Here is a 13514-nt window from a genome sequence, read left to right on the forward strand (position 1 = left end):
TAGCGATAGAGATTTGTAAATAGAATGTGAGATCTTCATATTTAAGAACTCTGGAGCCATATTTCCTTAAAAATGAAGCTTATCTTAAAATTAATTTGTCACCAAATAAGAGGTCACAGCCACAACAGGGTAAAAATAGGTGGCAAAATGTATGTCTGTTAAGTGAAGCAAGTAAATCCCAGAATGTGTCCTCATCACATTCCCTAGACTTTTGAAAGGCGCCCTCTGCACAAGGTCAAGAACCAAAGTGGAATTCCTTCCATTTAATAATCAACCCATGTAAATACTGCAAGGGCCACTTATCTGTGAGAATAACAAGAAGAAAGACGGTGGAGCCATTCCGAAGGGCTCCAGGAGAGCTGGCTTTAAAGAATACAGCAAGATACCACTGGGGACTTAGATTTCCAGACATGAATTAATTCTAAGAATTATAATTTTAACCCTCTTTCAAGCTGTTATAGGATCTAAACTCATCTTGGGCATGTACACTACCGTTCAAAAGTTTGGTTTCACATTGAAATGTCCTTACTTTTGAAGGAAAAGCACTGTACTTTTCAATGAAGATAACTTTAAACCAGTCTTAACTTTAAAGAAATACATTCTATACATTGTTTATGTGGTAAATGACTATTCTAGCTGCAAATGTCTGGTTTTTGGTGCAATATCTCCATACAGTGTATAGAGGCCCATTTCCAGCAACTATCACTCCAGTGTTCTAATGGTACAATGTGTTTGCTCATTAGCTCAGAAGGATGATTTATGATTAGAAAACCCTTGTGCAATCATGGTCACACATCTGAAAACTGTTTAGCTCATTACAGAAGCTACAAAACTGACCTTCCTTTGAGCAGATTGAGTTTCTGGAGCATCACTTTTGTGGGGTCAATTAAACGCTCAAAATGTCCAGAAAAAGAAAACTTTCATCTGAAACTCGACATTAGCAATGTATAGAGTGTATATCTTTAAATTTAAAACTAGTTTAAAGTTTTCTTCATTAAGAGTACTTTTCATTCAAAAATAAGGACATAACGACATTTCAATGTGACCCCAAACTTTTGAACGGTGGTGTAAGTAATGATTTTGTGAGGGTGGGTAACAATCCATCAAGATGATAAATTGCAAAGGTCTCTGGAGAATTTGTTCATTCTTTATCAAGAGAGTACATTTTGATCACAGCAGCTCAAGTATTCTTTTCAAATGACTGTAATGCTTCCATAAACTGTGTGGTTTCTCAACTGCTCTGCTCTGGTCTGAGTGCTGCAGAAAAGATGGAGCTGATGGAGGGCTGTGAAGAGCTGCCAAATCACCAAATAAAACTGATTCATAGCTAAATCAGTGTTACCTGCAGAAATGTTTTTTTTTTCATACAGAGCAGAAACGTCCAGATCCATATTTTATCATTGATAAATATTGCAATGATAAAATCATCATCTGTCTAATGGGTGCCTTGAATACTCATTTTGACCTTTAGAATCTTAGAGAATGTAATCTTTTTTGTTTTGATATCCACTGAAGTAAGACTCCTTTTAAAAGGTGAAGCATCTTAATGAGCTAAAAATTATGTCCTTGGAATAAAGAATTCTTGCATTTCAAGTTTTTTTTTTTTGTGCTATATTAATCTTCAGAGCTTATGCTGGCCTGCTTTTATCACCGTAGCCTTGCAGCATAAAAGTTCTTGTTTTGAATCATAGCCTGAGTTTTTTTTTTTGTGTGAAATTTTTATATTTTCATCATACATGCATGCATTCTCAGCAGCTACTCTAGCTTTCTCCCACAGGCCATATATGAAGTCTTGTTAGTGGGCACTAAAGAAAGACAAGCTCAGACTAGGGCAGGACGATAAGCCCACACCTTATATCATGAGATATTGATTTTGGCTGATATGATATAATTTGAATATCAATATAAGAAACAAGTTTACTGGATTTTTTCCTGTGTTTGTTTATGTTGCCTAAGTTGGCCCAGATGTGTGTGTGTATTTCTTTATATTACCTATTTAGGACTTTACCATTTTGTGTGTGTGTATTTCTTTATATTACCTATTTAGGACTTTACCATTTTATTCCATAGAGCAGGGCTGCCCAAGTCAGGCCTCAGGCCCCTGTCCTGCATGTTTTAGAGGTTTCACTGCTTCAGCATAGCTGATTTCCATTGATAGCTGATAAACAGGCTCTGGTTAGAGGTTTGGTGTGAATTAACTTTCTTTTTTTTCTGAGTTTTTACAGCACTCAGTGGCTCGTTTTATTTCAACAGTAGGCTGACAGGCAAGGGGGTATCAGAGAGAGGGAGAGACATGTGGGAAAGAACCACAGGCCAAATTTGAACCCAGGTCGCCCACGTCGAGGACTAAGGCCTCCGTACATGGGTCATGGACACTAACCACTGCACCACCTGCACGCCTTGTGTGAATTAACTTTAAGTTAAGCTTAGAGTTATGAATATATTGGTAATGCTTAAAGATAGGATAAAAGTCAGTTAAGCATAACTGCAATAACTGAAATGAATGTAAGTCAATGTAAAATCCTAATATGGATAGAAATAGAAATTAGTGTGTATGTGTGGTCTTGCTGTACCTGCAATGTAGTGTGTGTGTGCATGCGTGCACAGGTCTGTTTGTCTGGTGTGTTTCTGTAATGCACGCTCCTCCATGGGGCTCTGAGAAAAATGTGATTTTGGGGCCCTTTACTTTGGGACCCTCTTCTACCAATAATATCTATTGTTGATCAACAGTCCAATGATCATATCACTCGCACACCTACTATTAACTTGGGCTCTTTGCAGTTTTCTATTTTATGTCTTATCTAGTGTTACTTAACGTAATTAAAGGAAACTATGCAGTATGCAATTTAATAGCAATAAAGATCAGCAATGTGCAAATATAACTTATAGTGCAAAAAAAAAAACAAAGCAGGAAATGAACTTTTATATGTAGAAATATGAATTGTACACAAAGCGGACACAATTCAAATGAATAGTTTATCTTTGTTGTCTTAAGATAATTTTCTGCTGTCCTTCCTTACCTATGTTATTCTGTCTCAGATAATTTTTTTTTTTTTTACAAGTAATGACTTCTACATGGTTGAAAATATTTTGATATAAAACTGCCTTATTTTATCATTAAATGGTGTGTTTTGTTGCTTATTTCGCCTATGCTCTGCTCTGTCCTTGCTGTGATGGACTAAACCTGTCACTCAATGACAGCAAAAGACAGGTACCAGCCCCTTATGACTGTGTCAGGGTACTACAATTATAGTCACTCACAATGCAAAACTATATATGCTTGTAGTATTTTGTGCAGTCGTTGTTCTTCTTTGCAGACCTGAAAATAAATGGCTCTGATCTTTTAAATTTTTTGTTAAGATGTGATGAAGCTATTTATCCGTGTAGATTTCTCCTACCATCTTGGCAAAAAGTTGTAGTAATAATTAAGATTTCGAACTTGAATTGTGGCAATCTGCAAAATATTCCTTCTGAATAGGATTGTGAGGGATTTTTAACAATCGACTGTTTAAAGCTCGCAGACTGATCCGCCTCAAAAGTAAGTAGCAGATGGCCTGAAGGTAGCTAAATATTTTACCCAGTAGTGTATGTATTTTATCTGGACATGAACCAAGTTAATGTCTGACTAAGATAAGAGAAACCAAACAGACAACCACTTATACAAAAGGAAAGTAAATACAGCTAATTCCTGCTTTGGCCAGGAGCCAGTGTCTGAGACTAGTCTTCACACAGAGCAGTCAGTCAGCCTCCATTTAAAAAAAAATATTATTAAATTAAAGCCTCGGGATCAAGAATGGATAACATGGATTCCACTAGCCCAATTTCTTTTTTTTTTTCCCCAGCTTTTATTGTCATTATGCTGTCACAAGTGCAGAGCAACGAATTTCACTCTCTGCATTTAACCTATCCCCTTCGGGAGCAGTTGGCTGCCATTGTGCGGCGCTGGGAGCGATGTGGGGTAAGGGTTTTACACCGTTACACTGGATGTGGAAGTGGTGCCAAAGCGCTGCAGCTGCATATGCGTAGCTCATCACAACCCTACTCAGTCAGAGCAGTTAACTCAATACACCACATGGAATTTCTCAAGTGTCCCAGATGCACCTGTGCTAGCTGAATTTCTAAAAACCTTGGCCTTGTTTTTGCCGCTTGCTGCAGACATGCAGGACACCAGTTCTGACCAAATTACCATTTTACTGGCTTTTTGTGATAATTAAAGCCTAAAAGTATTAAACTATAGAGCTTGGTCTGAGTTAATAATACTTTGAAATACTCCCAGTGGAATCGGGTACCAGTCAGAAAACACAGTTTAGCAACACTGCAGCTCTTCTGCGCTGCTTCCATGTTCAGTGGTAGCGAGGGGTTACAGTATTTGCAAGGCTAACATTGTTTGCTATACATTAACAAAAGCCCACGCTATTAAGCCATACATTATATGCTTGAGATTCAAAGGTTTTTTTGAACACTTCCCCGACACGATGGCACCCTGGATAAAGTGCTATAGAAGAAGAGCTACTGATTGCCAGGGAGACGGTCTTCTCACTGCTGCTGTGGGACGCTGACGATTAACCTCAGATTATTACATTTGCATCATGTCTCATTCTTTAATCAAATAAACCCATCAGACACCAGGATCAATACCATATCTGGCACTGTATGTGATGCATTTTTATTTATTTTACATTGTTATATCTACGAATCGCTTTTAGCTACTTAAAAAAAGGTTCTCCTGATAGTCTTTAATGGAGATGTTGCTGTGTCACCGGAAGAAGGAGCTTCATCTGCACTTCCAATTTAAATAAATAAACTGCAGATGCAACATAAAGGGTGAAGCAGAGTGGATCCGTGATGGAGTTATCCTCTGCCATCTAGGCCCTCGTCCTGTGGGAGCTCTGAGCAAACCAGCAGGTGGATTAAAGAGCCACTGAGGCCTGCAGATGGTACACGGTCTGGAAAAGCAGGGGAAAGACAGGCGCACAAAAATCCCCAAATCCCTCCTCCCATATCTCACCATCATCAGTCCTCATGATTCTAGTGCTAAGCAGGAATTCCCAGTTGCAGGGCAGGAGTGGAGTGCTGAAGGCGGCGGGGGAAATTGTCTGTATACAGCTGGGTTACACCATCCAGGCCTTAGGGAGAAGCCACGGTCCCTCTTAATGGAGAGCGAATGTACCCCATGACCTCACATGTGGTGTTTCCCCCGTGGTCATTTCTGTTTCTGTTAACATCCTGCCTTGTTCTCCCTTTGTGCTTCTGACTCTGTCATCATCTGCTTCTCTCTCTAGAGCTTTTGCCCCACGGGTTTGTTGTTATTACATTTGGCTGTTTATTCTTCTTGTCAAATCAGAGAGAGGTGGTGAGTTTTTTCTTTTTTTTTTTCTTTTTTTTTTGTCAAATCATGTTCAAAAGTGGAGGGAATCAGAGCTATTCATTCTAATCACTCACCACAACAGCAGTGGTTGCTTTTAGTCAACACTGACTGATTGCTTAATAAAGAGCACTAGCTGAATGTAATTGCTCTTAAGCTGTTAGAGGCTCAGAGGTCTCATACTCCTCCGGTAGAAAGGACGGGGGCTCCTCAGCGTGAGGCGTTGCAGCTCCTTACAAAGGTCTCTAATTATCTTGCCAGCCGTAGATAATTCAGAAAACAAGATTGTTCACGCACCCGTGTGCACACACCACTCATGACTCAATGTCCCTCCCCCCCAAACACACAGCCACACACAGACATACATGAATAATTCCAGATTTTATTTGATTTTATGTGCAAACGTTTGTCGTTACAGAAATATCTTAAGGGCGTGGTTACGCAACCTTCAATAATAAGCCACACAGTAAGAAAATGTTAAGATTTAATATGGTGCCTAATTAATTTATTATTTTATAATTACATGTTTACTAGTTTAATCATCCACCTATCACTCAGGTCTTCAACTTAACCTAAAATAAAAGTATTGGATGGACTGCGTGCAATAAAATGTGTAAAAAGATTAGACAGAAAGAATTAAAACAAATCAGTTAGAATGTTTGTTAGAGAGCAGACTAAAAGTTAGTCATTCAAGCAGATGAACAAACTCTTAACCAGCTGATTATACTTGGTTTACTCTATAATAGGTCAGTCTGAAGAGTTAAATCTATTTGCAATATGACCACAATTAAAAGAATTACAGGAGAACTCAACTAATTATCATGTTACATTTAATGAGATCTCACTGAACATTTGAAACTATTAATTCAACTCCTAGGGGGTAAAAAACAACACTTTTAGAGTGTATATATTGATCCACACTAGATAGACTTGAGATGACACTTTTGAAAGTGTTAAAAAGTTAACACTATGAGAAAGAAACAACACTCTTAATGGCCTAAATTCAACACTTAGTGTTGAATTTATCTTACACTCTAATGTCAAAGGTTAATACCACACAGCTCAATATGGTCAGCAAAACAGTGGTAATTATTCCCATACTGTTTTACACATTGTAGTCACTGCTATCCTGGGGCACGCTGACACAGGGAAGGCTGCCAAAAACAGGCATCATCAGCTCCTCTGAACACTATCAATACTTCCCTAATGCCAGTCAGGTGCCTTGCCCATGGACACAATGACTAGACTGGTATTTAAACCTATGACCCTTCAGTTGCAGGACAAGCCTCTTCATCCTATGCCTCTACTTCAAATTTCACTGTCTTCAGAGCTTGTGTTTTCACAGATAGGTTGGGTTTGACAGACAGACAGGTTAGTGACCACGTAAATCTAACATAGGAAGAGTATGAATATAAGTCACTAACCTGGTTTACAAGTTCAGTACATGTGCATTAAACGAGGTAGGAGCCAGCCGGTGGGCTGCCAACAGGCTCGGACTGGTAATCTGTGACACCAGCCATTTGGTTGGAGGTGGGAGAGCCTAATTTCAGCATGTGGGGGCCGGCCCTCTTTAAATCATACCGCCCCAACACTTACTCTTTGGCCGAGGCATCTACCTGTGACAGTTAATAACTCAAGGATCTCAAGAAGTAATACAATGTTAAAGACAGTGATGGGAGTAACGGCGTTGAATTGAGATTGGCTGATGTATAGCATAGTGAGATTACGTCTGTCAGTTGGGTAGGTGGGTGTTTCCGCTGGCGGGTGTTAACGTACAGCACACACAGGGAGATGGAGAGTGAGGAGGACTCCAGCAGCAAAACAGCGTTTTCCACATGGAAATACCGGTGTTACGTCGAGCTGCCTTTCCCCATCAGATACGGTTTCCCCTGCATCTCTGCACAATCGCAGGCGGCACGATTCACTGCGCAAGCGACAGGGAACGAGCATGCTCGCTAAAGGCACGTAACAGCCGCCCTGTGCTCGCGCCACAGGGGAACTGAGCGTGAAGGATCAAATGTTAGCCCACACCCATGAGTAGAGGTAATGGAGCCTGATGATATTTACACCACATCAGATACCGTTCCCCCCATATTAAGCAGGGGGAACGCTATCTGACGGGGTTTATAGGCCCATCAGATAGCTTTCCCCCCTGATGTAATTTACGTTGAGTTGCAATAAATGCAAAACTCTCTGCAGGTACTTCTCTATGTCGTCCTCTCTGTTCAGCTGGCTTTTGAAACACACGGCAAGAAGGTGGGGGCTGGGTGGTGAGGGTTACGGGGACGAGAAACGCAAAATTAAGGCAATAATTACTTTTACTGTGGAGTAACTCAGTAACTCGGTTACGTTTTGGGAGAAGTAACTAGTAACTATAACTAATTACTTTTTCAAAGTAACGTGCCCAACACTGGTTAAAGACCTAAATGATGCATGCAGTGTAAATAGGCCTTCCTTGTCATGCACATCCTTGTGACGGTTAGCATATGGTGTAATTTTCTATTTTTTCAAACTGTAAAATCATTGCAACAAACTAAATTATAATGAAACTAAAATGCTTTCTTTGTTCTTCTTATATTTGGTGAATTTATGTTCAAATATTTTGCAAAAATATGTTGCGGTACATGATAGGGTTTTGCATCTAAAGGCTAATGTTTCCCGTCTTACGTGCATTGTTGCAGTCACTGTTGCGTCCGTGTTAGTAACTAAAGCCAGTAAAACCGCATTATAGAAGTCTTAGTGATGGTTGTCGTGTGATACTTGAAGATAGATCGGTTAATCCACAATGTGTAAAGTTTGTGTAAAGTGCGAAAATCTTTCCCAGTCCGAGCTGACAAGATGCGGCGGGCGCCGCCCAGAGTGTCCCAGATGCTGCAGCCCCAGAGAACATGCAAGAGTCAGGTTGGGCAAACAGATCAGATGAATGTTTAAGAATTTTTCTGTACAGAAATTGAAGAGCTTGCTGTAAATAGCTTATGTTTTTTTTTTTGTTTTTTTTTTACTGACATACCGTGTTGCCTAATGGATACAATCATTTAAATAATAGAATTTGGGGCATTCCCTGAAGCTTCATTTTAGCCCATTTAATAATTTTTAAAATAAGTTTTGATGTGTGTGTTTGGGATCATTGTCTAGCCTTAGGTCTACAACAGTGGGCTCATAACCCAGCCCTGTTGAACAACAGCAAGAAGAACGATGGTGGAGGATGTGGAGGGACCCATACTGTTGTGCTGGGGTCTGTTAGAACGTCCACAGACAGAGGGAGATTTTAAGTTTCTGTTAGTTTATTTATAATTCCTCTGGGGTTGATTGAGTTAAATGCTTTACTATAATTAACAAACGGTGTCTTGATGTTTGCTTTGGGGTTTTCACTATTGCTGGAGGCGGGTTAACCTCTTAATATCCACCTCATTTCTGGGAAATTCGCCTATTTTGCATACCCAAATGGAAAAGCAAATAACATAGGAACTGTAAGCCCAAATTTAATGTGTGATACGTTATTTGAAAGCTAACACCTTCTAGTTTCTGAATATATACATGAAAATTGGGTGAGCACCCAGGCTGCATCAATTTAAGCATGAATCAAATTAGCTTTTTTTTATTCTCGAAAATAATGTCTTTTCAACAGCAGTAATAAAGTCGTGCTTGCTTGTTGTGGCTTCTTTGTCATGCTTTAGTTCGACATGCTGCTATAATTGTGCTTTGGTGCTCGCTATGTCCATAAAATGAACTAGGTGGTTTATTTGGAGAATCTAAGCTTTCCAATGATGTCTGATGTCTATTTTTAAACGCTTTAAAACATGTCACAGGCGACCCGGTGGGTTTTGAGAGGTTAAAAGGCAGTGGAGATGGACCTGTTGGTCAAAGTCACATGGGCTGCAGGCCTTGGCATGTCCTGTTTACAGGTAAAGCCTGTAAGCCTTTAACCCTATAATGACAGCTGATTTTGGTGTGATAATAATGGTAGTTTTCAGGTGGTGGAGATGCAGCCAAGAAAAAAATCTCCTGTTCTATTGTAGAAACCTTTAAACTGAAATGTCACTTTTTTAAGGGAATGAATTGTTACATGAGACGGCCAAATCACTTAATGCAGAAAAGGTTTTGGTCGAGGCAATAACGGATCTTATTTGACACAATGACAAGGAAAAGATGTTTGAAGGAGACAACAGGAGGTTTTCAATCTGGGAAAAACAGTACAAATTGTCAAGCATGGTGGTGGTATTAGATTCAGGTGCTCTAAACAGAGAACAATAAAGATGAAATCTTTCCCACAAGTTACCACTAATTAACTGTTGACAAGCCTTGGAGGCATTTAGATATTTTTGTTTCATTAGTCTATTCTGAAAACGGTAGATTCAAATGCACCATTAAAAGAGTAGAATAACACGAATACAACTCATTGTATGGTTAATGTTTGTTATCTAAAAAAATTAATTTTTTTAACCTAATCATTTATGAACTTATTAACTACTTTTGGTATTTCAGAATAGTTAAAGACACATAGTCCAACTCGAACCCTCAGGTCCATAAACCAAAGTATACCTGACAGTGTCTACCCTCTAGTGTAACGAGAAAATCTGTACTCTGCATGTAAAAAGCACATAAAGACATTATAATTCAAACATGCTTTTTTTTTTTCATTGTTATGAAGGATATTGCATTTTTCTTTAATACGCACTATTGTATAGTAATTAGAATTTAAATTTAATCATATAATTGTTGTGCCTGTCATAGTTGTTGTCTTTTTTGAATACTTGATATATGAAAGGTCCTGTGCTATAAAATATTTAAGTTTTTAATGTAAACATTTTTAGCTTTGCATTAGGGCTTTTCAATAAAAATAAAATAAAATTGAATTGATTCACATATTAACTTCTAAATCGTTGTTATTAAAACCAAAAATGGATTTAAAAGATACATTTCCACTTTCCTTACAGCCGCCATTAGATACCATTACTGTATTGATTTGCTGTTGAACGTTATAATATTGGTGTCAGTATGTTGTAAAACTATACAGTCATGTAATTCAGGTAACTGCTAAAACAAAATTTTTAATCCAATTTAAATTTGGACCGGAGAAGATATAAATTCATTAGAATTTAAATAGATACCCAGCCCTAGTTTGGATCACTTTTCTATATTGTTTTTATTAAATCTGTAATAAACCCATTCATTATCTTTGGAAATCAATTACTTTTTATATAAGCTGACAAACGGGACGCAGAAAGGTAAAAATGTGAAATAAATGAGTTTTAGGCTGAAGACAAACACTTAATGCAGAACCTGTAAAATGGCTGTCATGATGTTAACATATGACATTTAAAAAAAAAATAAAAGAAACTAATGCATTATTAGGTAAATTATGCATTGAACAAACAAATCACTTTCTGTACAAGTAGCTGCGTTTTGATGTGACGTTTTTTTGCAGCCATTCTTGCAAATTTAAACCATTACAGTGCCTTTCTCAGGTCAGTGATAGATCCACCGACATATTACAGCAGCAGCACTCAGACGGTCAGAGCTCCAGACTCCTGTGTAATTTTAGACCACAGTTTGATGGAGAAGAAATGTTAGCCTCTGCTCTGTCACTGAGGTGTATTGATCCGTCTTTCAGGCCTTTGGCCTCTTGGGTTGAATCAAACACTGGGGATGTTGTCTGGACAGTAAATGGGCTTTTACTGGTATGCTATGTTTGAAGTAAACGCTGTTTCTGTTTCTGTAGATCTATCCAAGAATCATCTCACAGAGATCCCCCCAGAGGTGTGTCTCTTCGCCCCGCTCGAGTCGCTAAACCTTTACCACAACTGCATCAAATCCATCCCTGAAGCCATTATCAATCTGCAGATGCTGACTTATCTTGACATCAGGTAAAAAATAGTTTGATGTGTTCATCAGTTTCTATCAATTTATTCAGTCAAAGAGAAAGTGGATGTATTTGCAGCTTCATGATTCCCTAGCTGTGCTTGTTCTGCTTTTCGTGCGTAAAGAAGCTCACACAAACAGGACACGCTTCCTTTTTCTTCTAACTACAACTTGATTCCCAGTACCTCTGTGTGTATCTCAGTTTTGATATGTAGGTCAATGTTTTATCTTCCTCTACAGCCGAAATCTCCTGGCGGTTCTGCCAAAATACCTGTTTAATCTCCCCCTCAAAGTCCTGCTTGTAAGCAACAACAAGCTGGTTTCCATCCCAGAAGAGATCGGCAAGGCCAAAGAGCTGATGGAACTGGTGAGCAGAGCGTAGGCGTCGGTGCATGTGAGCCTCTGCTCAGCAAATCGTTTAGTTCTTAAGATAAAAAAGAAAACAAACTGCAAAAACGATCTAAATAAGCTGTTAAAAAGTCTTAAAATAAGTGTATTTAGCCTTAATTTGAGCAGGTAGATAAAATGATCTTCCAGTGAAATTAGCATTTTTACTCTTTAAATAACTCATACTTGCCCAGGATGATGTACTCCAGTTGCGTTGTATTATTTTACTCATAAAATAATACAATGCAATTGTTGTTTTTTTCTTATTTTGAATGTAAATTGTTTTAGTGTCTCACTTTCCTGCTTATTTCAGGACAAAAAAAAACAATTCTCAAAAACTTAAAGAGCTTTCAATTTTTTTGCAGCGTGTATTTAGAAATGTTAGATGATTTATCTTGTTTTAAGACATTATGTCCAATTTTAAGTGAACAAGCTTATTTCTAGATTTAAATCTTACATCAAGAAATCTGTTCAAGCAAGATTATCTTGTTGCATAATGACATAACTTTATTTGGTTTGACTAGCTTTTCCCTTGGATTTAGTTGTTGTTTTTCTTGATTTTATACACTTTTTTTTGTGTGTGTGATGCGTGTTGACATGCTTTCCCACACTTCTCCTCCACTCACAGGATGTGAGCTGCAATGAGATCCAGGTCCTGCCAGCTCAAGTGGGGAGGCTTCACGCCTTACGAGAGCTCAACATCAGGAAGAACTGTCTCCAGATGCTGCCCGAGGGTCAGTCAGTGCTTTACCATCCTTTCAGTTTCCCTTTAACTCTGCATCTTCAATAGACGCATTGTGGATCTTGGCAAAGGTTGCCCACCTCTGCAAGCCAAAAGACACTTGGCTGGAGCCATCTGTTTTTATGTTTGGTGTCATTCATGTGTTCCTTCTATTGCTATTATTTATTATTTCGCTTTCTCAATTTGATTTATTGTTTCAAAATCAGTTAAAGTTTGATTTGTGGGACATAAGTCAGTAATTTGTCAAGAGGCAGAACAGAACAGGTTGAAATAGTTTTAAATTTTCCAGATGAATAATAATCTAATCGGTTGCGTGGTAAATCAACCAGCTGACAGCAATGAGGTTTCGTTGGAATCCAACTTGTTGTTTTTACAATTTTTATACACTGTTTCAGTTATGAGGAGCTGTCAGAAAGTGATTGGTATTAACGAGGAAAGGGAGCTATAAAAACTGCTATTGACATTTCTATATCTAACAGCTTTTAAACCTGAATCCCATCTTTAAAAGAAAAAAAAATTCCCCTCACACTTTTTCTAAAAACTATTTCTAATAAAAAAGTTATTTTAATGTTGAAATACCTTTAGACCCAGAATCCCTTCATATCAACATCAACACACAGATGGGCTTTGTTCTGTTAACTCTTCACATGTGTCAACAGGGGCAGATAATCAGTCAGCTTAGCAGAGATTTCTGAAAGATCTTAAAAAGTCTTGCATTCTTTATTCTAACCTTTAAATCTCGGGGAGTTTCTATAGTAGGGCTTATTTAACATAAAATTAAGCATCAAAGTGAATTAATTCTTGTTTTTGTTTTTCTATTAGGGCAGAGGATTCAGGTTGATCCAAATACTAAAAGGTTGACTATATTCTACAGCTAAAGATGGCTGTGGTTCCTTTTGGGAGTTAAAATATGATTATTCTATTCATTGCATAATCATTGAATTCATTGGGTGCTATTCATTGAATAATGATTGGTCAGTCTGTGAAGGATTGATTCTAATGTCCTACAACATGTCAGTGTGCCCCTTGGCAAGGCACTTAATCCAAAGATCGAAATGTGTCGAAACACAGAAATGTGTTTGTGGGTCTGATAATGCAGGGATCTTTAAAGTGGGGGTTACAAGGCAGAAATGGGGGTGGGGGGTGATGACTTCACAA

General features: G+C 38.3%; 1 protein-coding gene across 1 annotated transcript in view; it reads left to right on the forward strand.

Annotated features, from left to right (window-relative positions):
• lrch2 (leucine-rich repeats and calponin homology (CH) domain containing 2) overlaps positions 1 to 13514 on the forward strand; it is a 70730-nt gene that overhangs the window by 6641 nt on the left and 50575 nt on the right. Inside the window, exons 2-4 of the mRNA XM_015382881.1 lie at positions 11088 to 11232; positions 11468 to 11594; positions 12243 to 12348. Of these exons, the coding sequence (XP_015238367.1) occupies positions 11088 to 11232; positions 11468 to 11594; positions 12243 to 12348 (378 nt within the window). The remainder of the gene's footprint in view (positions 1 to 11087; positions 11233 to 11467; positions 11595 to 12242; positions 12349 to 13514) is intronic.

Source organism: Cyprinodon variegatus, unplaced genomic scaffold (genome assembly GCF_000732505.1).
Source record: "Cyprinodon variegatus isolate N-32 unplaced genomic scaffold, C_variegatus-1.0 Scaffold268, whole genome shotgun sequence".
Lineage (NCBI taxonomy): Eukaryota > Metazoa > Chordata > Actinopteri > Cyprinodontiformes > Cyprinodontidae > Cyprinodon > Cyprinodon variegatus.